The 25,803-nt window shown below is 43.5% G+C and overlaps 2 protein-coding genes across 7 annotated transcripts in view; one reads left to right on the top strand and one right to left on the bottom strand.

The window, feature by feature from the left end:
* Positions 1–498: 498 nt before the first annotated feature.
* KLHL28 (kelch like family member 28) lies at positions 499–14,826 on the bottom strand. 3 transcript variants are annotated; one of them, XM_054200032.1, is made up of 6 exons: positions 14,680–14,764; positions 12,488–12,694; positions 10,888–11,786; positions 7,989–8,432; positions 4,976–5,184; positions 499–4,481 (listed from the first exon to the last, which is right to left on the bottom strand). In XM_054200032.1, the coding sequence occupies exons 3-6, from the start codon at positions 11,784–11,786 to the stop codon at positions 4,318–4,320; spliced, it is 1,716 nt and encodes a 571-aa protein (XP_054056007.1). In that variant the 5' UTR covers positions 12,488–12,694; positions 14,680–14,764; the 3' UTR covers positions 499–4,317. The 3 variants fall into 3 exon arrangements, with proteins under 3 accessions (XP_054056007.1, XP_054056006.1, XP_054056008.1); XM_054200031.1 differs by lacking the exon at positions 12,488–12,694 and having other exon boundaries at positions 14,680–14,826; XM_054200033.1 differs by lacking the exons at positions 12,488–12,694; positions 14,680–14,764 and adding an exon at positions 12,253–12,478.
* A 41-nt stretch (positions 14,827–14,867) lies between these two features.
* The window catches only part of TOGARAM1 (TOG array regulator of axonemal microtubules 1), a 36,300-nt gene continuing 25,364 nt past the window's right edge, over positions 14,868–25,803 (top strand). For 2 of the 4 annotated variants that reach the window (XR_008466169.1, XM_054200022.1), the window contains exon 1: positions 14,868–16,568. Coding sequence is in view for 3 of the 4 variants with exons in the window: in XM_054200022.1 (XP_054055997.1) it covers positions 15,138–16,568 (1,431 nt within the window). In the remaining variant the exon portion in view is untranslated. The remainder of the gene's footprint in view (positions 16,569–25,803) is intronic. The other 2 variants (XM_054200020.1, XM_054200021.1) reach the window with 1 other exon arrangement.

Raw genomic sequence — 25,803 nt, forward strand, 5'->3', positions numbered from 1 at the left:
ACCACTGCCAAAGATACAAATGTGAAGAGCTGCCTAACAATAAACTAAAATTGCTTAGCTGCAGAGCCCTTTGGTCCTGAAGAGATCGTGTCTCTGCAGTCAGTCAGTGATGCTGGGTCTCCACCAGGAGAGACCAGTCTGGACAGGAGCTTTCTAGAGCGCGCTCTTCTGCCAAGGAAAGCGGGAACGAGTGGGTCTGTGTGTTCCTTTGATGGGTGCTGATTCTTCAGGGAGACGACAGTTATGGCTGCAGGGACAGATGGGAAATCACAGGCCACATATTAAAATCCTCTTTCATGGGAGCTTCTAATACCAATGGGGCAAAGCCCCGGTGAGGCGTTACTGGGGTCAGGGGCTCCAGCCTGCTCAACCCTCCCGCTCCACCTCCCCTAGCTCCAGCTGGAACCACCGCTTTCGAGTAACAACTCACAAAGGCGTTACTGCCTTAGGAAACTAAACCTACAGCATATTTATGTTCACCCAATGAAAGTATAAAAATAAAGTCTTTCCCCAGGTTTATTTACTAAATTGTTTCACATTCGATGAAATAGTTACAACAATACTTACAGAGCATTATCACAAGAGCAAACACGCTGAGAACACTAGTAAAGACCGAGAATGCAGGTTACAGTTATTTTCCTGTCGAACACAAATGCCACTTTTGTAAACAATAACAAAACCAGAACAGTGCTGCTAAAAAAGATGTACACATAAAAACGCTCTACATACACAAAACTACATATATCATTTTATACTCCCAACCAAAGCACTCCGGTCAAGTCCGAGTACAATTTGGTATTCTCTGTACAATTATTAAATCCTGCTAAAAAGTATAGTTAACCTTGGGTTTAAAATACAGCACAGCGCATAAGGCAAAAAAATAGGAATTATCATCCAGTTCTTTGCGTTTCAGTTAAATATCAAGAATTTAAGGCAAGCTTGGACATTTTGCATTGTTTCATATAGTGAATGGGGACTTACAGATGGCAAATTCACAAAAGTAACACGCTATCTCCCACAAAAAGTTAGCTGTTTAATGCGCACTGGACACGTTTGCCCCTCTAGAAATTCCAACTAGAGTTTCTGAAAGAAAAGCATTCCTAGTAGGAGAGGCTGTCAAGCAGCTTACAGATGAATATCTTAATTAAAAACAATCAGAAATTCAGGAACTGTATGTACACATATGAACTCATACCCATTTTAAAGTGCTTTACAGATAATTTTGAGTGATTAAGAAATAGAACTGGATGATAATTTATAGTTGTATGACATCTTATTTGAAGGTCCTTAATTTTTAAACTGCAAGACAGACATTACAATGACAGTACTGTTCTTTAAATGCAGATTTAAACTGATTGTTGAGTCTGATCTTCCTAGAACCAAGCACTTCAGTGAACAGGACAACAAGCACCCAGAACAGAAACTGAAGATGGCATGATTTTTAGTGACGTGATCCCTAGGTTGATACACTCTTTGATCCATATCTAGCTAAACCCTTCATCAAGTAACAGCATTATATTTCATCAGGTATTTTCATCATTCGTCATACCATTCCTACATAATAAAAAACTGTTTATGCTGCTATCTGAAATTTAGCAATGCCACATTACAAAGTATGGGGTCAATCTCTATCACCTAATTTAACATTGCCACTGCCGAAGTAAAGAGAATAAAACATTTTGCAACTCTAAGTGCTTTGACTTGCATAAATGAAAGATGTTTATATAAACACTGAATAACCCTGACCTAGAGATTTTTTGTTCCGATGAATCATCAAAATGATTTCTACACCTCGCAACACTTTGTGCTAACTGAAAAGAGCGTTTACTAATAGCTCCAGTCAGAACATGTATGTGAGCATCTTCATTCATGAACTCCTATCGTAGTTAAACTCTAGAAGGTACGGTACATACCGAACTGCGGGGAAAGCCTTGTATCATTAACAGGCCTGAACTCCTCTTTAAAACAAGCAATTTTTGCTTTTTTAATATTAGTTTAAGTGTCTTGATCTCAGGTGTATATTGGAAAATATAACGCTCAATGGCATCTCTGTGAAAGAGACCGAAAGGTCAAACAGCACATGGAAATATTCAGTGTGTGCGTTTCCCAGAACGGCAGGAGGAGATCCAGGGAACAGGCTGAAACATCCCTCTTAGCCCCCAGACGGCTCCCCTTCCTCCTCCCCACACACAAACACGCAACAGACAACCATGGAGCTACTTGTGTCCTATCAACAGATTCACTGGAATAATTCAATTACGCTATTATTGCTATATAACTAGAATGCTTAGTGGGTCAAATAAACTGCATTGAAAACGCTGACATTGTTAATTTTATTTGCTTTTAAAGTCCTGCTTAATTCTACCAAATTTGAAGAATACGTGCAGGATTTTATAATCTGTGCAAACACCTGTTATCTGTGAATAATATTTTATGGTGAAAACACCCTCGTCTCCTTGACTGTTTAAAATCTGAATATTAGCATACGGAAGAACAAGGAACACCACTGTTTGCCTGGCTGCAATTAGCATTGCAGGAACTCAGAATAAATCAAGTACACTCAAAAACCTCCTCTTCGCATACTTATAAAGAAATGGCTTTTAAAGCAACTATTTCAAATATTATTGCACCTTCAAAAATAATACTATACGGACTTGAAAAACAAGGGGAAACAAACATTAATTTAACATGTTAAAACAAGGGGAAAACAACTCTGGAGGCAAAAAAATTCTTCAGTACCAGGCCTGGCAATACACGTACAGACACCAAAACAGAAAATTCAAGATAACCATGATTCCTAGTTAAAAATCAGAAAACAAACCAAAACATTCTAAATTAGCTAAAATTCGTATTTATTCAGTCGTCTATTTTAAATAATGTTTATAACCCACAGCATCACTTTCTATTTACCTGCCCAAATTTTCACTAAGTTTAGGGCCATCACAAAGTTCTATCTCTTGAGATTCTGGTTACTCAGAGGCACCGACCTTCAGCACTCCGCTCCCCAGGACACACACTTTGCCCTGTGCCCTCCATTCATTGCAGCTCATGTTAAAGGCAACACTGTCTGAAAAACCCAAGACGGGATCTCACTATTCGCTCCCTATTTATGTATTTGTGAGAAAAGGAACAATAAACGTAGATCTTCTGAAAAATAAAATAATAATGTAACAAACATAGAGCTCATTCAGTACATTGTGTTATTCTTGACAGTTTTCATAGGCACGAATGCATCAAGCAAATAAGGAACAAAAATACTAGAACAATCAAAACAATCATGCTTTATGCATACTGCACTAAAATCGGTAACAGCCTTATCGTTAAGTCCTACATTTAGCACCATTTTTATATCTGAACACTCTGAGAAAGCAATCATACATTCTTTTAGAAAAGGAAGTTATACGGAATATGGACACAAGTGCGCTTGGGAGAAGGATGGGACGGATTCATTTCTGAGTATTTATTTTATGCCACGCTATGAATGCTGCTGTGGCATCTTCTGATGCGTTACTGTTGTAATTTTTCCTTGCATTACATTTGAAAACACAGAGCAGACTAGCAAGATTAAGTCATTTAATCTAGCACTCGTTTATCCACAAAAAGAATATATAAGGGAAAGTGAAAACTGTGATTTCTCTTCAGCAGATCCAAAAATTTCGTTAAGAGGCAATAAATTTGCCTTGTAAATTTCTGTAAGTAGTTACTAATTACCATCCCAGCCCTCCTACCAATAAGCAGGTAACGAAGGAGAGAGTGTACAGGCAACATACTATGGCATTTGTTATTTACAAACCTTGAGATACAGGAACAAGGCAGCCCTTTAGTTACTGTTCATAAAAAACGTTATGAAGCACTGTCATTTTCTTAATATGAAGACACAACCAGACAACTATCAGCAACTGTCCAGTCACACACCACAGTCACACATCTCTCACCCCAAGCACAGTAAACTTCATGTTTCAGAGTAGGCAGGAGGAAGAGAGAAAAGCTCTAGAAGGTGAAAGGGTTAGATATACAGTAAGTTTTCTAACCATAGCCCAGGCATTTACAGTACTCTCTAAAATCCACTGCCATTAACAGGATGCTATCTAAACCCAGCTGGTAGTAAGCTTTCCGTGCTTTCTGCCCGTGTCAGTAAAGCAACAAAGGCCAATTATCGGAAGAAAACAAATCCTTCCTCATTTCGATCCCAACTTCACCACATTCCTTCAGCTTCCCAGCTTCAGAAAACGCAGCTTATGGTCTCTGCTAGCAGGGTTTATTTCCAAGCAAATTAAGTTCCATCTTCGCATCAGGTCCATAAAGTCCCACTCTTCATCAAAGTGCAGTCAAACCAAAATTGCATCGACAGTACATCATCCCAGCAGAGTCCAGCCAGGTATCCGAGATGGGATCGTACTTCTGTACAGTGTTCAGGTAGGATGACCCCGAATGACCACCGACGACATAAAGGTAGTTATCGATTACAGCTGCACCAACTCCTTTGGGGAAAAAAAAAAAAAAAAAAGAGCTGCATGACCACCAAGTAGTATTTTTGCTCCTAATTAGAACCCTCCTGTACCCCCCTTCTTTGGGCCGTCTTTAAAGAAAATGGGTGTAAATGGAGAGTTGTTCTCTGTTCAGGTCTTACACTCCTTTTTGACTCCTCTCATGCCCTTTCCTATGACAGCACAAAATTCTTCTGTTCCAATATCCCTTGTCAGGGAGACAGAAGAAAGGATGCACTATTGAGTCTCAACATAGAATAAAATACAATAGAACAGTAACCATAGAATTTCTGAAATTAACTCAAAATTAATGCAAAAATATTTCATTTCACAGAGCTGATTAGTAACTTTTGGCCCAATTCACAGACGAAGTACAATACTCTGCAGAAAAGTCATTGCGACTTTATTGCAGCTTCTGTCAGGTCAAACGGCAGTTTATTTATGAAAGGATATCTGAATTAAGTGCTGAGAGTTTTGCACGTCCCTACCTGTTCTGGGTTCCTTCATGGGTCGACACACAGTCCACTGATTTTGATGAGGATCGTATCTCTCAATGCTCGATAAGTGAGACACACCATTGTGTCCACCTACTACAAAAATGAAGCCCAGCATGACGCCAACACCAAAGTTTATTCGCTTATCAGCCATCGAAGCGACTGTCTCCCACGAGTTTTTACTTGGATCATAACGCTCCATGCTGCAAATACAAAGAAACAACTTGTGAAACTTCGATTTTAGTGACATTTGAATTTCACTCCATGAGAAATCCGCATTTGTCAGAGGTACATCTAGTTCTGCCAACCAATATTACCATACACAGGAATAATGCAACACAAAGAAGTGTTGAGCTGATGAAAAATTTTGCAGCATGGCTGCTTTGCACAACCAATGGTAGCACACAAGAAACTAAAGGCAGCGTTATCACCTCAGAAACACTAATCACATACGAGGGTCCTTTGACAACACAAAGCAGCTGAAGGTTCTCAAGAAAGTGTTGCCAAAAAGCAGTTTTAACATATTTCATCCTGATGTAGCAACTGCAGTTCGGCCGCTTCTCTGATGTCCTTATGCCACTGACCTGGATCTTCAGGTGACATATTGAAACAAAGCAAGACTTTTCAAAGCTGGCTTCAGAACGGAAAGTTCTTTCAACGATGACTGCTGCTATTTATAGAAAAAGCAACTCATGAAAAACTGAACACAATGCAGATCTGAAGTGTGTCTATTTGAGTAACGCATCAAATCAAAAACTTCCTTAAGGCTTGCCTGAAAATAACAGGGAGGAAAAAATATGGCAAGCTAATCCCACAGGAAAAGCAATAAAGAGGTGGCAGATCAAAACACTAAGGATAGAAGAAGCCTTCAGGATAAAATGGAAATGAATGATCATCATCACCGTTATTATTTTTTTTTTAATCACTGGAGCTGTACAGATGGTCAGAGTCATTAACACACTCATGGCACGCCGCCATTCCCTGTCCAAAGTGTAGCTTCAGTAGCACAAGGCGGGGAAAAAAAGAGGGGAAAAGCAAACCAGAAGCACTGCAGAGTTGGAGAAAAGGCGCTTAGTTACACAGCAGATGGCTGTCTTTTCATGCTAGAGTCTAATGGCTATCACTCTATGAGCCTAATGACTGTACGGCATGGCATATTACTCGCACCCTTGAATAATTAATAAAACTAAAATTATTCAGTAAAAAGTAAATTAAATTTAAGAAAGCAAATAATGAAATATCAGATTCCAGTAACTCTACAGGAGCTGCTGGCAATTTCTTTCTGACTGAGGAAGAGAAAAGATGTGGTACGAGGAGTAAGGCTACTGCAGAACAGCAGAATTTTAATGTCGTTAAGAGCTTTTCCTTTAAAGGTACCAGCTCGATAAAGACATTTCCTATTGCTCCAGTGCCAAGTCTTACACTTCCCGAAAGGTGGTTACCGAGTTGACCTTTCACAGGCCTGTGCACACTCAGCGTTTTAACTTTTGGGAACCACTTCTGGCAAGAGCAAGGGCTTGATTATCTCCCTTTTTTAAGCTCTGTGCAACGCTACAGCGGAGCGAGCATCCCCCAGGTGCCACAGTAACTCCTGGTGTCCCTGCTCTGCTCCACTACTGACTTTGCTTCGTTTAAGCTACTCCTAACGCCCATAGTTCTGTGTGGTACAAAGACAGAGCAGAGCTATGAGTGACCATATAGGACAACAGCACAGCTTAATTATGCCGGGTCAAATTCCCAAGTGAAGAAATTCTAGAGTCAACAGAAAGCTTTCAGAGGTGGCTCGCTTGTCTACTAAGTATTTCAACTGCTACTAGAGTTCATAATTTGAAATATAAGAAATTAGAATAACATCACGTTAAGTTTCATAAAATCCTGTCACAAACAGTTTGAGTTATTGCTGGTTTGTATTTCAGTGATTTAAAAGATTGTTTGCATTTTCCAAATGAAAACTACTTAGATATACTTTCCTATTTGGAAACCAATCCTTTGCTTCACAAACTGTTCCATATAAAAGCGTATCAAGTATAAGAAGTAAGTAGAATTAATGATTAGTGCAATATCGTTATAGTACACTGTTAAACAATCAATCCAAACCTTCCTATAAGCAAGGTTTTCATTTTCATTCTTTATTCAGCTATTTAGACTTGTAGTTTATAAGTTTGCTTCCTGGAGGGACATATGGCTGATTTGTTCCCAATTTTATGGGGAAAAGAGAGTACAAATGATTTCTTTACATAACTAAATACCCCTGTCCATCCATATGGAGCAATGTGGAACAGAACAATTAAAGAGCATGCTGGTAACAGGAAAACTCCTTGTGAACATAAGGTCTGAAACAAGCCCACTTCAACCCAGGAGCCACACCAGTAACCATCATCCTAAACTTTATTATTACCATTAAGACTACTTACAGATTCCACCTGAGGTATAGATTTGTGTGTATTAAGCATGTGAAAAATCCTATTCATTTCAAATCAGTGTTTTTGATGTTAAAGCTAGTCACGCATCCTAATATTTTGCAGGCTTGAGGTAGGATTCCCGTAGTGCTGGCAGAGTGCTGAGCAAGCTCTCCTGAGGACTCAGCGCCTGGACACAGGTACAGGAACGCTACTTTGGGGCCCGAGCAAATAAACCCGCACAATACTGATCTGCTGAGTTACCCAGCTTGGGGGTCTACAGGGTTAGGTGTCTTGCAGCACCTCGCTAAGTAACATGCATATATGTCTTTGTCTTTACCGTTTTCCCTTCTTAAAGATTTTTAAAACAACAACAAAAAAAACCCCAAACAAAGCAGCTCTGAGCTGGAACAAATAAAGATAAGTTATAATCAAGATTTCCCAGTTGAATTGTCAGACTGATACTACAGAACAAGGATTAATGAGGCCCACTGTGGGTTACCAATCTATCTTAAAATACTTTTTAATTGGCTGCTGAACACAAGCTTCATAGCAAGTTTCAACGATTTCCAGCTTATGACATTGAGCTACACACCAAAAGCACATACCTGTTCATATGGGCAGGACCATAACCACCAATGGCATATATCATTCCATCCAAGACAGCTGCAGCAAAACAACTTCTGGTTTTGTTCATCGGGGCCACTAGCTGCCATTCCTTCACTTTGGGAATGTATTTCTCTACAGTTCGTAAATAAGACTGCCCATCATAGCCACCTAAGGCGTAGAGCTCTCCTGCCAGAACTACCACTCCCAGAGTACTCCGGCTCTCAAACATCCTTTCAAGAGATGTCCAAGTGTTCGTGTCGGGGTCCCAGCACTCCACTGAATTCTCATGCTTTCGGTAGCTGATGCCTTGACACACGTGGGTTGCAATCCCTCCTACAACATATATTTTCTGGTCTAGGACACATATTCCAAATTCATACCGGGGAATGCTAAGGGGTGCCAGGCCTATCCAGGAGTCATTCTGTGGAAAATACATTTCAACACTGAAATAGAAAAACAAAGATTATGTGAGCAAACCTAACTTTCTGTGAAGTGCAACTGAGCACCAAGGAACACAGTCTTAAGATGATTTCATGTCCCATCCGATGTTTGCTGTTTCTTCCAATAGCCCAAACACAAGCTAAAATCAAATGCTGTTTACTCTCTAAAGAATTAAAACCCCAGGGCCTCACAGTGTGATGCAGCAACACAGCAAGTAGCCACGGCACCAAGCCTGAGACCTGAAATGATGCATTGTGAAAGCACAAACCAGGCAGACTGCGGAGAAGGCAGGACAGCATCGTGGGTAAGGCCAGGGAAGACAATAAATACAGGGCTGACGCCACAGCAGCTTTTGGAGGTAGGCTGTGATTGAGTGAACTGAAAATACAAACCAAAGGGATAAGAAGGGTAAACTGAGGAAAAAAAAAAAAGTCAGAACAGCCACAGAGATGGGAGAGAAAAGGAGAATTAGAAAGGGGGAAGCACATGTCTATACATACACTAACAAATATACATTCAGAAAGTACAATTTGTAATTTTATAAATACATATTTTACATGCACCATACAATTTAAACAAAATGTCTAAGTAGAACAAACTATTTGAAAAGTCTGTTTTCAAAATACTGCTTATTTGCATTTTCTTTTAATCATACCCAGTGTTAAAATACGGTGGGTCTAGCCTGTCACTTATAAAGTCTAGCAAATCTATCTAAATGCTTCAGTTAATAAATTACTTACATCATTTAAAATAATACCTAGTACACCAGAAACATAATCTGTTCAAAAAACAGACAAGAAAATGAAAGCACTGGAGAGCCGATAGCCGCTACAAACTCAGAAGTAGGGACTACTGGCTCTTGACAGCAGCAGCGCACTTAGAATATATTTAGTACTGCTATTTTCTAAGTAATTTTGTTATTATGAAGGAGTTTCTAACTGTAAGTGAAAAAACAGCCTTCATGCAAGTACAAATGAAAAGCATAATGAGAACAGTGGAATTAAGGTTTTCTACTTCACAATTTTAATTGTATTAGGAATTATTTATTTAATTGATCTGTGACTATTTTTTGTAAGTCAAGAGCAATTGTTTAAACTTGAGTATTATCTGAAACAACAGTTTAGGAAAGATGAATAGGAATAATAAATTAAGGAAGAGCACATTTTTCTATGCATTAAAACATGGTGAAGAGTAGTAAAGAGCATTTTTTTTTAAAATCAAAATAATCCAAACTACATTGGGATGTAATATTGTTACAATCATTGAAGAAGCGGTGAAAGAAACAGAGATGAAGAATATCAGAGAATGACCTTATTCACTCAGCTTTTTTATGAAGCACAAAACCTCCTTTATTTTTTAAACCTACAAACCAAACAATTCCAAGCCCCAACATCTAGTTTACTATCAATCCCTATTATCAGGAAAGTTAACTTTAAATAACTTTGACAACGTCTCCCAACACAGGGAAAAAGAACATATGGATCTTCCCAGGTTTTTAAGTGTATGTATAAATATGCAAGTATGGAAGTGTCATGGAAAATAATATCTCAGAGTAAAACATTATCCCAGAATTCATCTGTAGAACCAGTTTGGGTAGTCTGCCTTTACTCCGAGAACATGGACTGAGCTGAAAAGGGTACATTCAACATCAAAGCACTGTATGTGTATGTATAAGTACACATATATCTGCAGACACACACATGGTTTAACTACCACTTCTGGATATGTTAATACAATATTATAAGGAAACCCAACCATACAAGTATGGGGAAGAATGCAGTTTTCCTCTCTATTACATTAGCCTCAGCGATGTGCTCCAGCAGCGGAAGAGGAGGTTCATTTTGAAAACTGGGTAAAGAAAGATGGGCACTTCCCTGTTTCTGCCAGCACGGATATGGATACCTACTCAGCGCTCAGGCTAAAGTCATGATTGCATTATGACCAAGAACCTGACAATCCTAAGAATTACCTCTTTGCCGTTCTCCGATTAAGCCTATTTTAATTCCAAGGACTTTTGAGTTATCAGGAAGCATATTTGTTATATATTAGGTTAAATATTATGATTTGATTGTCTGGAATAACGATAGATCGGCGTAAATTTATGTAAAATGAAAAGACCTGAAAGGATAAAGTAGCAGCATACAAACTTTTATTAACCAAATTTTCAATCGACAGAATTAAAATGATAAGATTTTTTAGCTATTTGTGTTGGTACAAATGAAACCCCGTAACACTGAAGACTACTCATGGAATCAAAAAGCATTTTGAATTCAGTCCTTGTCCCTGTTAAAAAAACCAAACCTGCTTAAAAGTTCTGATGAAGGAAAGCAGTAACTACTGTCCTGCAAACCACAGCTCTTCAATGATTGCCTTAATCCTGACCCAGGGCGATAACAAACACGCATGAATGTCACATCGCACCACTCAAGTGCTACAACAACTTTACCTATTACTTACCTTTCCAAACAGGCAAACAGTCCAGCTTTTCCTCCTACCGCACAGAGGACCTTAGGAGCACAGCGAGGTCGTGTCATCAGCATGGTCTGGTGGGAAAGTCTGTGTTCAGGCATAAAGTGGTATTTTAGGGCCTCATTTAGCAGATGTTTACAAGTATGGTCATCACGAATGAGATGGTTTGCTTCATATAACCTCGTAAGAAACTTAACGCTCAGCAGCGGCAACCGAACGCAATGCAGCAGCTGTGCTAAGTACTTCTGTCGCTCCTGCACATCGTACTTGATCCAGGACTCTAGTGCATAGAAGACGGTTTCTTCTGTCACAACATTCAAGCAGTCATTGGAAACAATTTCATCCAATTCAGAATGGGTAAGCTCAAAAAATTCTTCTGTCTGACAAACATCTTCAAAGTTTTGACAAATGTACTTGTTAGCAGCCAAGTAGAGGTCATGGCAGCCATAGGTCTCTGCAAAACGAGAAATCCCGATGCAATTGCCAGGGTCAAGCTGGCTTTCAAGAAATGCACAACACTCCTTTACTACCAGTTTGATCTGGAGAAGATTTGCAGCCGGAAGAAGCGACTCTACAGTGTCCTGTGAGATGAACACCGTTCCTGTGTAGGCATACTCCACGATGGCCTGCAGGGCCGCCTCGTCGATGCACTGGAACTCCACCTCCGAGTTCTCCTTCTCTGAAAGGTTCCCAGTGAACATGGCTTTGAAGTATGGACTGATGCTGGCAAGCACCACCTTGTGGGCATGGATCTTGACATCGCCAACTCTGAGGATAATGTCACAGAGCTCGTGATGTTGGCGAAGGAGGTTCAAGCCTTGCAGAAGCTGTTCAGAATGCAAGTGGGTTAAGTTGGCAAGCATGTAGGTTGGAGACGACTGGTCCATCTGTGACAAACAGAATTTTTAACGCATTACTCAGGGCTTCGTTTCAACAGCTTCGTTACTCATGTTACTTAGACGTGCCATACATAACATTTAAAAAATATTTTTCCATTTTTGCTTTTATCTTAATTAGGTTTATTACTTTCCAATTTACTTCTTCGATCCTTATGTGCTATGCTTTTTCATGGAAGTTAAATCCAGGACAATCAAATGTTTATTAATAGCGTATGCTATATTAAACTTTGACTTAAAAAAATACAACCATCACCACCCTGTTTTTTTTCTGTTCTGGAGTAAAATGCATATTATCTGAAGCGATGAATACATGATGGGATTTTAATGAGATATTTGAGAGAACTGAACATTGCCTGAAATAAAAATAGAGATAAATAAAGAACAGAACTGTCTTATTTGAGACAAAGTTTTGAAAGTTCTTCAACTACTTTGTGCTACTCGCCTTGCGGCATACCTAGTGCTGCTGTGGGACAGCTGAGTCCTGCTGTGCTTCCCCTGCGCCCAGTGCTGCGGGGACCAGTCCTCCATCCTCCCTTTCTTGCTGGGAACAGCAAGTCCCTCCCTCTGCTCAAAGAGGCAAAAAAGACCCACAGAGACAGCGGGGCCCAGGCTTGCAGGAAAGGGGGTGCTGCAGCAGAAGTTACTGTACTCTGAACAGGCAGAGGAGATGGGAAAGATCCTTGCCTCACCTCACCGAGTGGCTTCCACCATGAGAGAGAAACCCCAGCGGACGTGCCCTGGCCTTCCGGAGAGATCAGACGTGGGAAAGAGCTGGCCCTGCCTCCACGGTCAAGAGGTGGGAGCTGGTGAGGTGCTTCCCGGGATGAGCATCCTGGTGTCTATCACCATTTCCACCTCCTCCCAGCACTGGCAGCCACCCGTGCTTCCCAACATCACTAGCAAAGGTAGAGAGAAGGATCCTCGTTCCTACCCACCGCTCCACAAAACCCCAAACACTTCTTCCAAGAAGTTTTAGTTTGCATCGTGACACTTGAAGGCACTATGACACCTGCTCTAATTTCAGTATCATTAAAATTCAACTGGTGCTGCCCACCACTACCTGTTGGAGAAGCAGTTCTTCAGTTCTTTATTCAGACTCAATTATTATACTGGTGAGAGGGTGGAGGGTATGAATGTGTCAGAATCCTGGACCACGAGGAAATATAACTATTGTTCTACAGAGAACACTGCAACCATCCAATTTCTGAACTGAAAAGCTTATTTCATTTTGATTTGCTAAATGACTACACAAACTTGAAGATCTCACTTCTTTTATCTTATTATTAAGAAGTTCATCATTTTTACAGCTCCTTAACTGACATCTAATTTGCAGTGAGCCTACTTACAAAGCGCTTAATCTGAAAGAATAAAATTAGTTGCCAGCATTTAAATACAGAACATAATAGCACTGACAGAGAAGTGAAGGCTTACAGCTAGGGATAGAAAACTTCTTGCCATTAAGAGATAAGCTAGCTCATCCCTCTCCTATTACAATCCCCTGCTAGAAAAAAAAAGCATCTCAAAGAAAGTATTTTAAGCATATCTGAAAAAGTCGAGACTCTACAACAACATTTTCCATGTAACAACATTTTTTGCAGCAGAAATTATATGGGGTGGGTGGGAAGAGCTGTTCAGCAGCTAAACCACTTTCTGTTCCGTTTCTGTTTGTGGTCAGTTCATAACTTGATTGTACATATACACAGAAATCATAAAGCACGGGGTAACACCACATGGAAGGAAAACAGAATGGGTACAGTTCAGATGCAAAACCTGGAAAACCAGTTATAAATAACTATATATAAGTTATTCTGCAGAAATAAAACTTTTTGTACCAACTTGGTAGAGATGTCTACTGCTGTACCTCACAAACTTCCTGCACAGCAATGCCGCCCACACCACATATTTGCATGTATTTATTTTATTGTTGAGCAAGAATTCAGAAGCCAGAACATTAACCAGCCCTGAAAAATGTATGCTGGTCCAACCATTTGTGCTTACAATGCAAATGAAACAGTTTCCCCCTAGGCTCTGCGCTATCAGGTCCTTTTCACAGTCTGTAGGTAAAACTTACCGTGAACAGCAGGGAAAGTGTTATTGGAAATAAAAAGGTTAACCAGAAATATAAATACCTAAGCTCGCTTACTGAGGAACTACTGTTTTAAAAGCTGTGGTATGTGGCGATGCTCAGTAAGTGATGCAGAGCACAGCGCTTTCTTTATACGAAAACAGCAGGAAGAGCCCCAGGCGCTTTTCTGTTTCAGGGCAGTATTAAAGTGCTCGCCAGTTCCTTATTTAGCCCACAAAATGGTTGGAGCCAGCAAGCAGCTTGTCCAGTTTTGTTACTCACTAGACAGCAGAAAACCTCAAAAGCGCCCGCCCTCAGTGCCGAGCTAACTTAAGTTCTGAACACCCGACAATCACAAAAACCACCTTCTGCACGACAAAAACAGTGCAAGGAACGATCTGCAAGCACAAAATTGCTTTGCTTATGAAATTTTATGCTCTCCACACCGTTGCACTTCACCCCTGCGCTGAAACTCCGGTCCCGGCCCATCGCACGGGGCCGAGGCAAAGTGCGTTTCTCCCCCAGCATCCCCGCCGCTCCCCGGGCAGCCCGCGGGAGGGGGGCGCCCAGCGCCTGAGTATCGGCCGCCCCACCGGTACCCCGGGACGGAACCGCTACGCTCCCTTCACCCCTCCCTTTTCACCAACATCTCCCCGGGGCGGGCGGCGAGTGCTCGAGACCGCTCCCACCCCCCGGCACAGCACCGCTCCATCCCTCCCGCACTCCGCACACCGATACAGGATACAGCGGTCCCCGCGGCGCCACAAATGGGAGCGGGACCCGCTACCGAGGCCGAGCGTGGCGGGACGGGCTCACCTGCGGGCGGGGGTGGCCAGGCCACGGCAGGGCCCGGCCCGCGGTCGCCGCCGCCTCACTCGCCTCCGCTCCGACGGCAGCGCCCGGCAACAGCAACGCGTCACTTCCGGGCGCCGCCGCCCCGCTCCCACGACCAATCAGCGACGGGGAAGGGTCGCGCACCCACAGCCGCCCGCGCCCGGGCGGTACCATTCCCCACACCGTGCGGGGGGTGGCGGCCGTTCCTCTTCACCGGCGGCGCGGCGCCGGCGCCTCCATCTCCTGCCCCATGGTTCCCGAATTCTGCAGCGGCGCGTTCATATCCTGCAGCGCCGGCGGCTGAGGTGGGGGGCGGCGAGGCGTTGTGCCGGCCATCACTGCCCCCCTCCTGCCGCGCGGTGGTTGGCGCCGCGCAGGCGGGGTTCGGCCGGCCCCTGGCGACGGCGGTGTTGTGCGCGGCGCGTTGCTGGGGTGGGGGCATGGCCGCCGCCCTGGCCCTGCCGCCGTTCGCCCGCGCCATGGAGGAGCTCGCCGGCCCCCAGCGCGGCGGGCGGGCGGTGGGACAGGGTGACGCTGCCGTCGCTGTGGAGCTGCCGTGGGGGCCGCGGCCGGCCCTGCGCGGAGAGGTCCTGCGCGGGCGGCGCCGCGGGCCCGGCCGCCCCCCCCGGCCGCCCCCCGCCGCCCTGCGGGCCCTCACGCCGCCCCCCGCCGCCCGTCACGGCCTCGGTGAGCTCTCCCGCAGCCTGGCCTGGCAGCTGGGCGGCCCCGGGGAGGCCGGTGGCCAGCCTTTGCCGCCCGAGGGCCGGCCGGCGGGGGAAGGCACAGCGCCGCCGCCCCCCACCCAGCCCGGCGGCACCGGCCTGAAGTTGGGGCTGTTGCCGCCGGAGCTGCACGCCCGGCTGCTGGACCAGGAGGACTACAGGAACCGCACGCAAGCAGTGGAGGATCTGAAGAGGGTGGTTGGGGGTGCCAGCCAGGCTGCAGTGACCTCCACACCGGCCCCCAGTCTCCTGGGGCTCATCAGCTTCCTCTACACCCTCCTCGACGACTCCAACTTCAAGGTGGTGCTCGGGGCTTTGGAGGTGATCCATCTGCTGGCGCTGCGCCTGGGTGACCAGGTCCAGCCCTTCCTGGCACCTCTGGTCTCTGCTGCTGCTAAAGTCCTGGGGGACAACAAGCTGGCCGTCCGGCAGGAGTACAACCGCCTGTTCCTGCGGCTGATGAAGGCAGCGGGTCCTCAGCCGGTGCTGGGCCTGCTGCTGCAGCAGGAGCATCTGCAGCACAAGAACTCCAAAGTCCGGGAGGAGGTGGTCAACATCTGCATCGTGGCCCTCCTCACTTACCCTAGTGAGGAGCTGGACTTGGCCAAGCTGGCGTTTGGGCTGGCTCCAGCACTGGTGGACAGCAAGCGCAGGGTTCGGCATGCTGCCATGGAGGCGTTTGCTGTGCTGGCGTCTTCCATGGGCCCAGACAAAACCACCCTGCTCTTCAAAGCGGTGGATGCAGTGGAACTTGAGGACAACGGGGATGGGGTGATGCATGCGGTGCAGGCCAGGCTGGCCAGGAAGACCTTGCCAAAGCTAGTTGACCAAGGGTTTGTAGAGTACGCTGTGCCCTTGCCCTCATCTGGTCATAACAGGGGGTCCTGTTTACCCCCCGGTGCAGATACAGAGTGGTTGCTGATGGGCAACAGGACTCAGAGTGCACACAGTTACTGTGGGTGTCATGCAAGGGATGATGCTCTGCAAAACTCCAGCTTGCATGATGCATATGTCGATCAAGGAGTAAGTCCAAGGAGAGTCTTGAGTGCGGGTAAAGGAAAAAACAAGCTGCCTTGGGAAAATGAGCATGCTGGAGACAGGGAAGGTGGTTCAGGAGTCAAGATGCCTTTCACAAAGGGTGTGGAGCAGGTATGTACTCATAGCTCACTGGGCTCATTTATTCCAAGGCATGTTCCAAAGGGGGGTTTGAAAGATGTCAAAGGCTTATTCAGTGTCAGGTACTTGTGAGGTATGGCTAATACTGCTGATATTTTGTGTACAAGGGTCTCTATACATACATTGATCTCGGAAGGCAAATTTGAGAAGTCCTTATGTCACATTTAACACTAGTAGGAACCAGATAACGAATCACTAACAAAAAAACCTATCTTTTTTTTTTAAGTTAGATGGACTCCGTGAAGCACTTCTTAAGTCTAACCCTAGTGACCCGTCTCTGACAATGGCAAGCTAATACCCAGGGAAGAGTGGGGGAGCTATTTCAGAGCTTCTGTTTGTATATTTGTGTTTGAGAGTACCTGACTGACTGCAGAGGGTTTCCTCAATACAGAAGCTGTTTGGAAGAAAACTGACAAATTGCTTCAGTTCAGGCTTTGAAGGCAGAGCTCTGGAGTGGGGCTGAGGCGGTGCTTTTTGGCAGCGTGCTGACCTGTAATAAAACCTGGGGTTTGCCAAATGTCTATGTGGCTCTTGTTCCTCAGTCTGATTCAACTAGGAAAAATGTAGGTCAGGCTGAAATAGCAATTCTCATCGACCCAAGTTTTGATTTTATCACTTATTGATGATGTAGGCAGCTGCAAAGGGAAGGAACCTTTAAAAAATTGTTCAGTTCCCTTTTACTTTTGCAGTGGTTCTGTTCTGTGACATCTGGTTTAGATACCATCTGTGCATTTAAGACATGTATCTGTGTGTGGTGGGTTTTCTGCTTTTTTGTGTTTGTTTCTTTTGGAGGGGGGGGCGAGGAGTTGGGTTTGTTTGGTTTTTGTTTGTTTGTTTTTTTAACTGAACAGGTTTAATTTAACATAACTTGATCTCCAGCAAGTGAGTTTAAGCGAGTGGATCTTTTTAGAACATCAAAAACTGTATAGAATAGACTTCCTCACTACCACATTTACGTATTCAGAATCTAATTCTTAGTTGCTTAGTAACTTGTTCCTGTATTGGATGAAGTCATGAGCAGTGCTACTTTGTGAAGGCTAGCTTTTAATGAAGTCTTTTAATAAAAAGAAACGTGAGTTAACACTGTTGTACAGTAAACCCCTTGAAGTTCATGTATATATGTGCATGCACACAGGCTCGTGTCCTTCGTTGGTGTATGTATTACCTTTATTCAGATTCCTAAAGAGATCTGTATCTTTTTGAGTTAATGAATCAGGCAACTGAGTTCCCTTGGGTTATCGCCAAAGCAAATAGGGTCTGCACAACAACTTGTGGAGGAAACACCTCTAGAGCAAGAAGGTTTTTCTTTTTGAAACAGCTTTTCAGTATTACTAATACAACTTGTAGAAGACATAGTTAATTGCCACCATTCTCTTGGCAATCTGGGATGAGTTCTGTACTGCTGCTGTTTGCGGCTGGCTGGGTTTGTGTTTTTCTGTAGACTGCGAACAAAAAGCAAACCAACACACGTGCCAAAACCTGGGTGTTGCTTGGAATGGTAGAAGGTCCTCTGCCTGAGCCAGCCCTCTCTCCAGGTCACAGTTAGATGCTGTGGAAAAGGAGGTTTTGGTTAGGTTTGGGTTTTTTTTAACATTTTTGTACATGTTTATCCCTGTAAATTATTGGGAGGATCACCCAAAGTTTCCAACCCTGGAGAGAGGGAGAGAAAGCAATTAATTTATGGTTTCTGTTTTGTTGTGTATGTAAAGGGCGTTTAGAAATGGTGTGAACTTCAAGTTAAATCTGACCTGGGGAAATAGTTATATATTCATGGCTTCAAGGCAGTCATAATGAGGTACTGGGTTTACTAGGGAACATCCCTGATACTAGTATGATAAATGCTAGACTATATGTATTTTTATATGTGTAGTATGAACTTCATGGGCGTAAATCCCGTCTCATAATACTGGGATGAAAACCAGCTTGGCTGCTGGGGATCTGGAGTGCTGAGTGTGCATGTGTGGGGTTTTGGGTTTGTTTATAGTATTACTGTCAAAGGTGGGCAAATCATAAGCAGGAACCTCTCATGTAAGACAGCTGGTTACCTCCCGTATGTAAAGCCTAACAGGAAAAACCAAAGACCTCCAGATCAACTTCCTATGTCTGACAGCCACTGGGCCCGTCTCTTCGTCATCCCAGCGTTTGTGACTGAATCGTGGGATGACAGTTTTTCTCCTTGGAAGCGTTTTCCAATTACATAACATCACACAAATACTTCAAGCTTAAATTAACGTTTTCCTTTTGTGATCGTCTTTCTTCTTACATCCTTGTGTATTATGGTGAATGTTTCACTTTGTTCCTACTTTTGAACAGACACAGAACTTATATTTGTGCCATGTATTTTTTTTCAGAATTAGAACAGAATCAGTTTCAGCCTTTATTCAGTAAAAGTGTCGTTCTGAGCAGGAGCTGCTCATGACTATTGGTACAGGTTACTTTCCCAAATGTCTTTCTCTTTGCCGCTCTGCGGGGACTCCAGCTGTGAAGTTAACCAGCCTTGCTTTGCTGCCACACACTATACAGTAGGTGATAATGAAAATATTTCTACAGGGAGAAAATCCTTTTTGTCATGTACTGTATTTGTTCCTTTTTAATAAGAACTTTTTTTTTGCATCTAATGACTGTTTTTCTAAGGTATCCTGTGCCTCCTAGAGATCTGTTTGCTCTTATCTCTTCCCTCTGCTTTCTGACTTGTTCTCTTTGCCTCTCACTTCCATTTTATAGTGTTTTCTTGCATATTTAAGTTGGTAGAAAGCACATCGATAACTTTGGGGTGTCAGAATTTGAAGACTTCATCAGTTCCACCCTACCAAAGGAAACATGTTAATGTTCCTTGTGCACTTTTACTTGAAAGACGTCTGAATAACCAAAAGCCTTCAGTTAACCAGAATTTCTTTTACACTGAAGCAGAACTCCTCTCCACATAGGTTTTTGCTTCCATGCAGGTAAGTACCGACCAGAATAACATTTGATGTCACGTTTGATAGAATTTGAAAGTTACCAATTTTGACTTGGACATAGATGAACACGGTACCAGAATTACGCCTGCGTTACCAGCTTGCTTTAGTGGTAACGGGTCGCCTGATGTGAACAATGTCAAAAGCGTTGTTCCTGTAGTTACAAAGAGACAGTTGAAGCCTGATACAACTCAGCAGCTAATATTTTGCATTCGGCAGGTTTGAAAGATTTGGTTCAGCCCAAGAGCACTTGTTTGTCTCTCTGAAATAGTGCTGGCACACAATTTCTCAACTTCCAATGATTCCTTTTTACTTCGATATCGGTAAAGATAAGGTCTGACTGTAACAGTGCTCCAGTGCAAGATAAAAGCATGATTTAATGTAGCTGCCACATCTTTGGCCTCTGTGAAGGAAAGGAAGAGCCTTGTTTAAAAAAGTAGTGTGTCAGGGAGGCTTTTCGTTAGAAGGGAAGGCTGCTCATCATTGCACGTAAGGAGAAAAAGAGTAGGGATTCATTTTAGTTGCCTACGCAGTGATTGTTTAAGCAGCCCCATGGTCAATGGAGAGCTCATCTGTGCAGCTGGTAGAACCTGGAGAGCTGTCTTTGTGACCAAGGACCTGATTTTAGGATGAAATGAATTCTTTTCAATATCGAGTCCTATTGGCTAGACCCACATTTTCTGTAATGGAACTTTAAACAGCACGGTGGTTTAAGTATTGAAATATCTGATCGCTGTCTGCTGACGGCTTTGTTACCCTGTCCTCACATCCCGATCATTTGTCTTATCCTACTGTTACATCTGTCTAATGGATTGTAAAGCTCTCCAGGACAGGGGACGTCTTTTTATCTGGCTTTGTGATTTTTGGTACAGTATGTGCTGGCTTCTTGATGGTGCTTCTTTTGTCACATCCGTGCCACGAGGCTGCTTTTATCCCCTGGTGTGTATGTATCCTCGGTGCAAGTAGGTGAACTGTGTTTTCACTTAAGGCACTCTGGGACGAGTGAACTTGGACGGTGTTTCCTGTTCTTGAAGACATTCCTTGTTAACTGAAAGAGATTGCCATAAGCTGTATAAATAAAGCTCCTCTCCTTGGGGCACTTAGCAATCAAAGTCGGGGGAGAGAAATAAAGTTAGCCCTGTATCTCTTTTTAACTCTTTTCAGTAAGGTGTATGATGCATAAAATTCGGGTAGTCAACTTGTTCATGTAAATGTAAAAAATTAATTATTAATTCAGACATTCCTTTGAAGTGAATTTGCTTAAAAATTAACTTTTGGAGTCATTCTGTGGCTGAAAGGATGCATGAAATTAGATTAATGTTTAAAGTTGTTTTTCTACTAGTATTTTTAGGGTCATGTTACACAGTGATTGTCCAAGGCCATGTCTAGACTTTCCTGATCAGATAAGATGTGCGGTAAAACATGTGTAAGTTAATGTGTACTAAAAATGTAATGTAGGTAAAGCACATTGCCTTCAAGGGTTTGTCTTTAAATGCAGCTTCTGTCAGTGATGTTAAATTGGGTTCTTGATGAAACAGTTCTCTGTAACCTCTGAAGTCCTTTGAAACTGGATTTGTTTCGTGCCCATCTGTAAGTTACGGTTGCCAGTGATGCCGCAGGATTCAGAAGGGCGATCTGGCTCTGCCGAGAACATAACCAAGCGTGTCTGTCCTGCACAAAGTCCAGCTGTGAGGGTGGTAACACGCGTGGCTGCCACCTTGGGCGGTGAAGATGTCACCAGCTAATGATGGTTAGCTTAGCACTAGAGATGCAAGCGCAGAGTTTCTCTTAGTTTGTAGGTTAGCGTGAGACCGTAGTTATGTTCAGCCTTACGCACCCCTTAGTGAGAAGCTCTAAAGTGAGAGAGGCTTGAACTGCCACCGCCTTGACATCCAGGGGATGCCCTTGTTCTGCGCTCAGAAAAGAGTCCTCTCCCTAGTTGTAACAGCAGAAGAAAGCATGGCAGGTAAACACTGTAGGGCCTTTCTCGGGAAACCAGTGCCTCCAGCTGTCTCTTTCGGAGCCAGAGAGTGTCCAGAGAGATGCGGTGAGTGCAGCGGGACTGTTTGGTCACCCGAGGAGCCACCATGCCCCACTGCTGCGGCTGACTTGGGATAAGTCACGCAGGCACAGAGTTTTGCACCAGTGACAGCTCAGCAGTGTTCTGCCTTCACGGGCGCTTACAAAATACGGCACACGCTCCTCAAAAAGGTCATTAAATAAAGTATTTATACCAGTCTTTATTTCATCTGTGAGTCTTATTTCTGACAACTAGTGTCGGTTGGTTAAAGTGCACGATTTTATGCTTCAGTGCTTTATATATGGATATTGAAGGCTTACAGCTTAGTAACTGTTCATGGCACTTCAGTTTTTCCATTTCCATGCATCTGTCAAAGCTACCAGACAGGCTCTGCCTTTGACTCGACCCTCTTCCAAAGCCAAATTGGAGTAGCCTGACCTCCTCCTCCTTACATGGGACAGGTAGTTGGTGTCACCACTTGGCTTGCATCGGTAGGCTGAAGCTTCTCTGTTTTCTAGCTAAATTAATAAAATGGTAACTTTTTTTTTTAAAAAAAGTACCTGCAGTTTTACATTCTGAAGCATGTACTTAGAGGAGCCTTGTAACAGCATCGCTTTGTTTGCTAGTTGAGGAGGAGCTAGATGAGGAGATGGATGAGGAGGTGAGGAGAGGAACGCTTTGTTTGCTAGATGTAGGAAATACTTGGCAACACAGGGTGGTTATAAATTAGTATTTTCCTTTGTACTTCTGTAAGGTGCCATTCATTTCTAGTCCAAGCTGGCAGAGCCAGGCTGGTGATATTCGGTTTGTTATCTGTAAATCCAATGGATTGAGTTGTCTGAAGGTGCTGAAGTGAGCATTCTCTCCCTGGAGACACTGATGTACTGTGTCTGCTCGTGTTGCTTGGATTTAGTCTTGGAAAGTGTAAACAATTGCAATCTGAACCAGACCAGATCCTATTCTGAAGTAAATGTTGATGTTGTTTTCATTAGGACTTGACATGATCTGCTGGTCTTCTGGGTGCTGACGTTAACTAATTGGAATTAGCTGCTGTGACCAGACATGTTGCATTCTCCAATGGCTTGTGCCATTGGTGAGAGGTCACACAAAGGAGTTTAAGAGCACCGCACTGGCAACCCTCTGTTCCCCTTTTAATCCTCATCTTCTACCAGTCCAATTTAAGCAAGCTATCGGAACAAAACCACTCCGCAGTTTGGGGTACAAAAGCAATTTTTAGAAACCTAAATGCTACTCACTCCGTAGACCCCACTGGCTGCGCTGCCCTGCTGAAACATGAATGAGCTGATTGCCACAAAATTGGCTGCCTGTGCTGGAGTTCCTCGCTGGGCTTTTGGTACCTAAACCTGCCTGTGTTTGCCCTGAAAATGTAGTGTGCGGGATGTAAAACATCCCATGCCCAGTAGTTACTGCAGGATAAGAGTTACCTTCGTGTTTCTCCCCTGTGAAACACACGTGCTCTGGGTCCCTGTACCTGCTGTTGAAAGCAGTGCCCTTCAGGGGGAAGCAAGAGCATTTGAACATTTTACTGAAGTTTTAAGCCGTGTTGCAAAGTAAACGTGAAATACGTGCAGTTTCACAGAACTGCGCTGTTTGGCAATGTGTGTGGAATTATTCCCCATTTGCATACTGATCTGATAACCAAAGAACTAAATAGCTGGACTTCATGGAGACCTTAGTGAGTTTCAAACGATCTGGGAAATTAGTTTTATGAAACAAATGCTCTTTGTTTTCCGCAGCGATAGCGAGGATTAGAGGACCATACGGGCTGACCTGTCCGCAGGGTAACGCTGCCCTTCCACTGGCAGTTGAGGTGTCAGCCTCTGGGGTGGGAACCATGGTTTTTCTGGGGGCGGGGAGAGTATTTTGGGGAGATAACGTTATATATTTGCGTTATTGTCGATCTCTTCCCTGGGAGCAGGTTGTAGGTGGCCACTGGGTATTTGATTAGAAGGAGCTTTCAGCTCATCCGGTGCCACTGCTCAGCTGGGACGGGGATGTAAGACCTGAGCGTTTGTCGGTGCTGGGTCACTCGCCAGGGCTGGGCTGTGGTAGCCAAGGTACTATTTCTTGTGGTGGATGTCTGTTTTCTGACACTGGTGATACTAGTGGAATTTAAATGAACCTGAAACCTTTTGAGAAATCCTTTTGCCAACATCTGCCGTCTACTTCAGAGAAAAATCTGGCAGTTTTAGGTTTGCATTTATTTGCCACCACCCTGCATGCCTGTGTTTAGCAAATTTATAATTGCTGTAATTATAATTTCTATATGAGAAAGCAGACGGTTTTTATTCCTGTAACTGGGATTGCAGCAACTGAGCAAAGTTGTACAATCATGTCAACGTTGTGCAACTTGCTCCTTCTGCATATATTGTTTTGTCTGTATGGAAAAATAGGGCGTAAGTACTTTGTACAGGTAGGACTTTCATTTACGCACTGAAAGATGTGTAGATCGAAAGCGATGTTTTCTATCCAGCTGATCGCAGGAGTGCCAAGTTCTCACCTGCTGGAACAAATCACTTCACCCATTCCGCTGCTGTTCTTATTTCTCATTTATAAAGTAAAGTTAGTGTTCCTCAGGGTACCTGGGCGATAAAAAGCCGGCATAGCGTGGAGTGTTACCACCACCACTCCTGTCATTTAACTTGTTGTTCTTGCTGTATATCCAGCAATCAGAACTTGTTTCTTATTCTTCGTGAAACTTCTTAATCCCTGCTCTGGTCTTGCTAAAGTGTTTCCTACCTGGTGGATTCCTGCTGCCATTTTCATTAAAAATGGGATCCAGATGATCCATGTTCTAGCAAGGCTCCTTAAATTGTCACTCGCTGCTGTATGCATTGAACTGAGCGGTTGCTCACAAATGTTTTAAGTGAGAGTCTAATCCCTGAAGGCCAATTAAAAAGGCGGGTCCTGCATTAGCACTGGCTTTCAGGGAGGAAGATTTTATGTAAAGTTTTAAGCTTTTGAGCATTTTGGTGGATGTGCTTAAGATGCTGCGCACTGGAGAGTTCGCCTTGTTCTGCAGCTGACGTGGATCACATCTGCCGAGCTTGGAGCACACGAAATGCAGTGCCGAACACTGAATTGCAGCATGCATTTTTGTAAGTAAAGATGAAATTTTTGCCATTTTTCTTAACCACAAAAGCCCTCCCAGGAACAGGAGGCTGTTCCATTCCAGCCTGTGGCCACGTCGCTGTGTACCTTGGCGCCTGGTGTGGGGATGAGCAGCCGCCCCTTTGGGAACCGCTTGGGGTTTTAAAGCACTAAATGGAAATACAGGCAAATTGCTGCTTCACTTGTTTATCTACTGCTAACAGGTACTATGTGTGAGTTAATTTTTTTCTTTTTTAAGGGAGAGGAGTGTTAGAAGGAGCAGAATTAAAAGTACATAATTTAAAAGTTTGAATTGTGAAAATTATTTTTTTCAGGAGGAGTCTCATTGGTAGGGTGGGGAGATTTAATTTCTCTTGGCTTATATCTTGCTAACGTGTGCTAACATGTTGTGAATCTTCTTTACTTGGAAGGGACCTGAAGGTTTTGCAGAAGCTCTTAAAGCTTTTTGTCTATATTCTATATCCATAAAAAAAAATCTATTTTTAAGATCTTATGTGACAAAATAAGTGTTATAATGATCTAAAAACAACTAGAATATGCTCATAGCCATGCTAATCGTCTCATGACTGTGCCGCTTCAAGTTTTAAATCCTGGCCATGCTTAATTTTGTGATGCTTTTGTGAACACCCATTAAATATGAAATATGAAATTAAACCTCATCAAGATATTAGAGCATTTAGCTGCTGTTTATTTGACCCAGTCATTTGGCGTTGTAGTCTGTGGCATTACGGCGCGCTCTCTGCTGTGCGCGGGCACTGAGCAGGGCCGGCCACCAGCTGCTTCGCAGGGTGGGCTGTGCCGTGTCCCTGCCCAGTTTGCCGTTACTGGTTTCTCACTGGCGAACACAGGTTGCATTGTGCGGGCCAGGCTGTGAAGTGAGGGGAAAGTGAATTACGGGCTAACGGAGAGCGGCGGTTTCATAGTGCAAGTGTTTGTGTGGAGTTCCCAGTTTCAGAATCCATCTTTGTGGTGAACTGAGATCTTCAGTGGATTTAAAAATAGATATTTTTATAAATGAGTGTCCTATATGTGCGTTAGACTACAAATTCTACACTCACACAATCAGTATATTAACTAACGGAGGTTTTTAGGCTTAATT

This window comes from Rissa tridactyla, chromosome 4 (genome assembly GCF_028500815.1).
Source record: "Rissa tridactyla isolate bRisTri1 chromosome 4, bRisTri1.patW.cur.20221130, whole genome shotgun sequence".
NCBI lineage: Eukaryota > Metazoa > Chordata > Aves > Charadriiformes > Laridae > Rissa > Rissa tridactyla.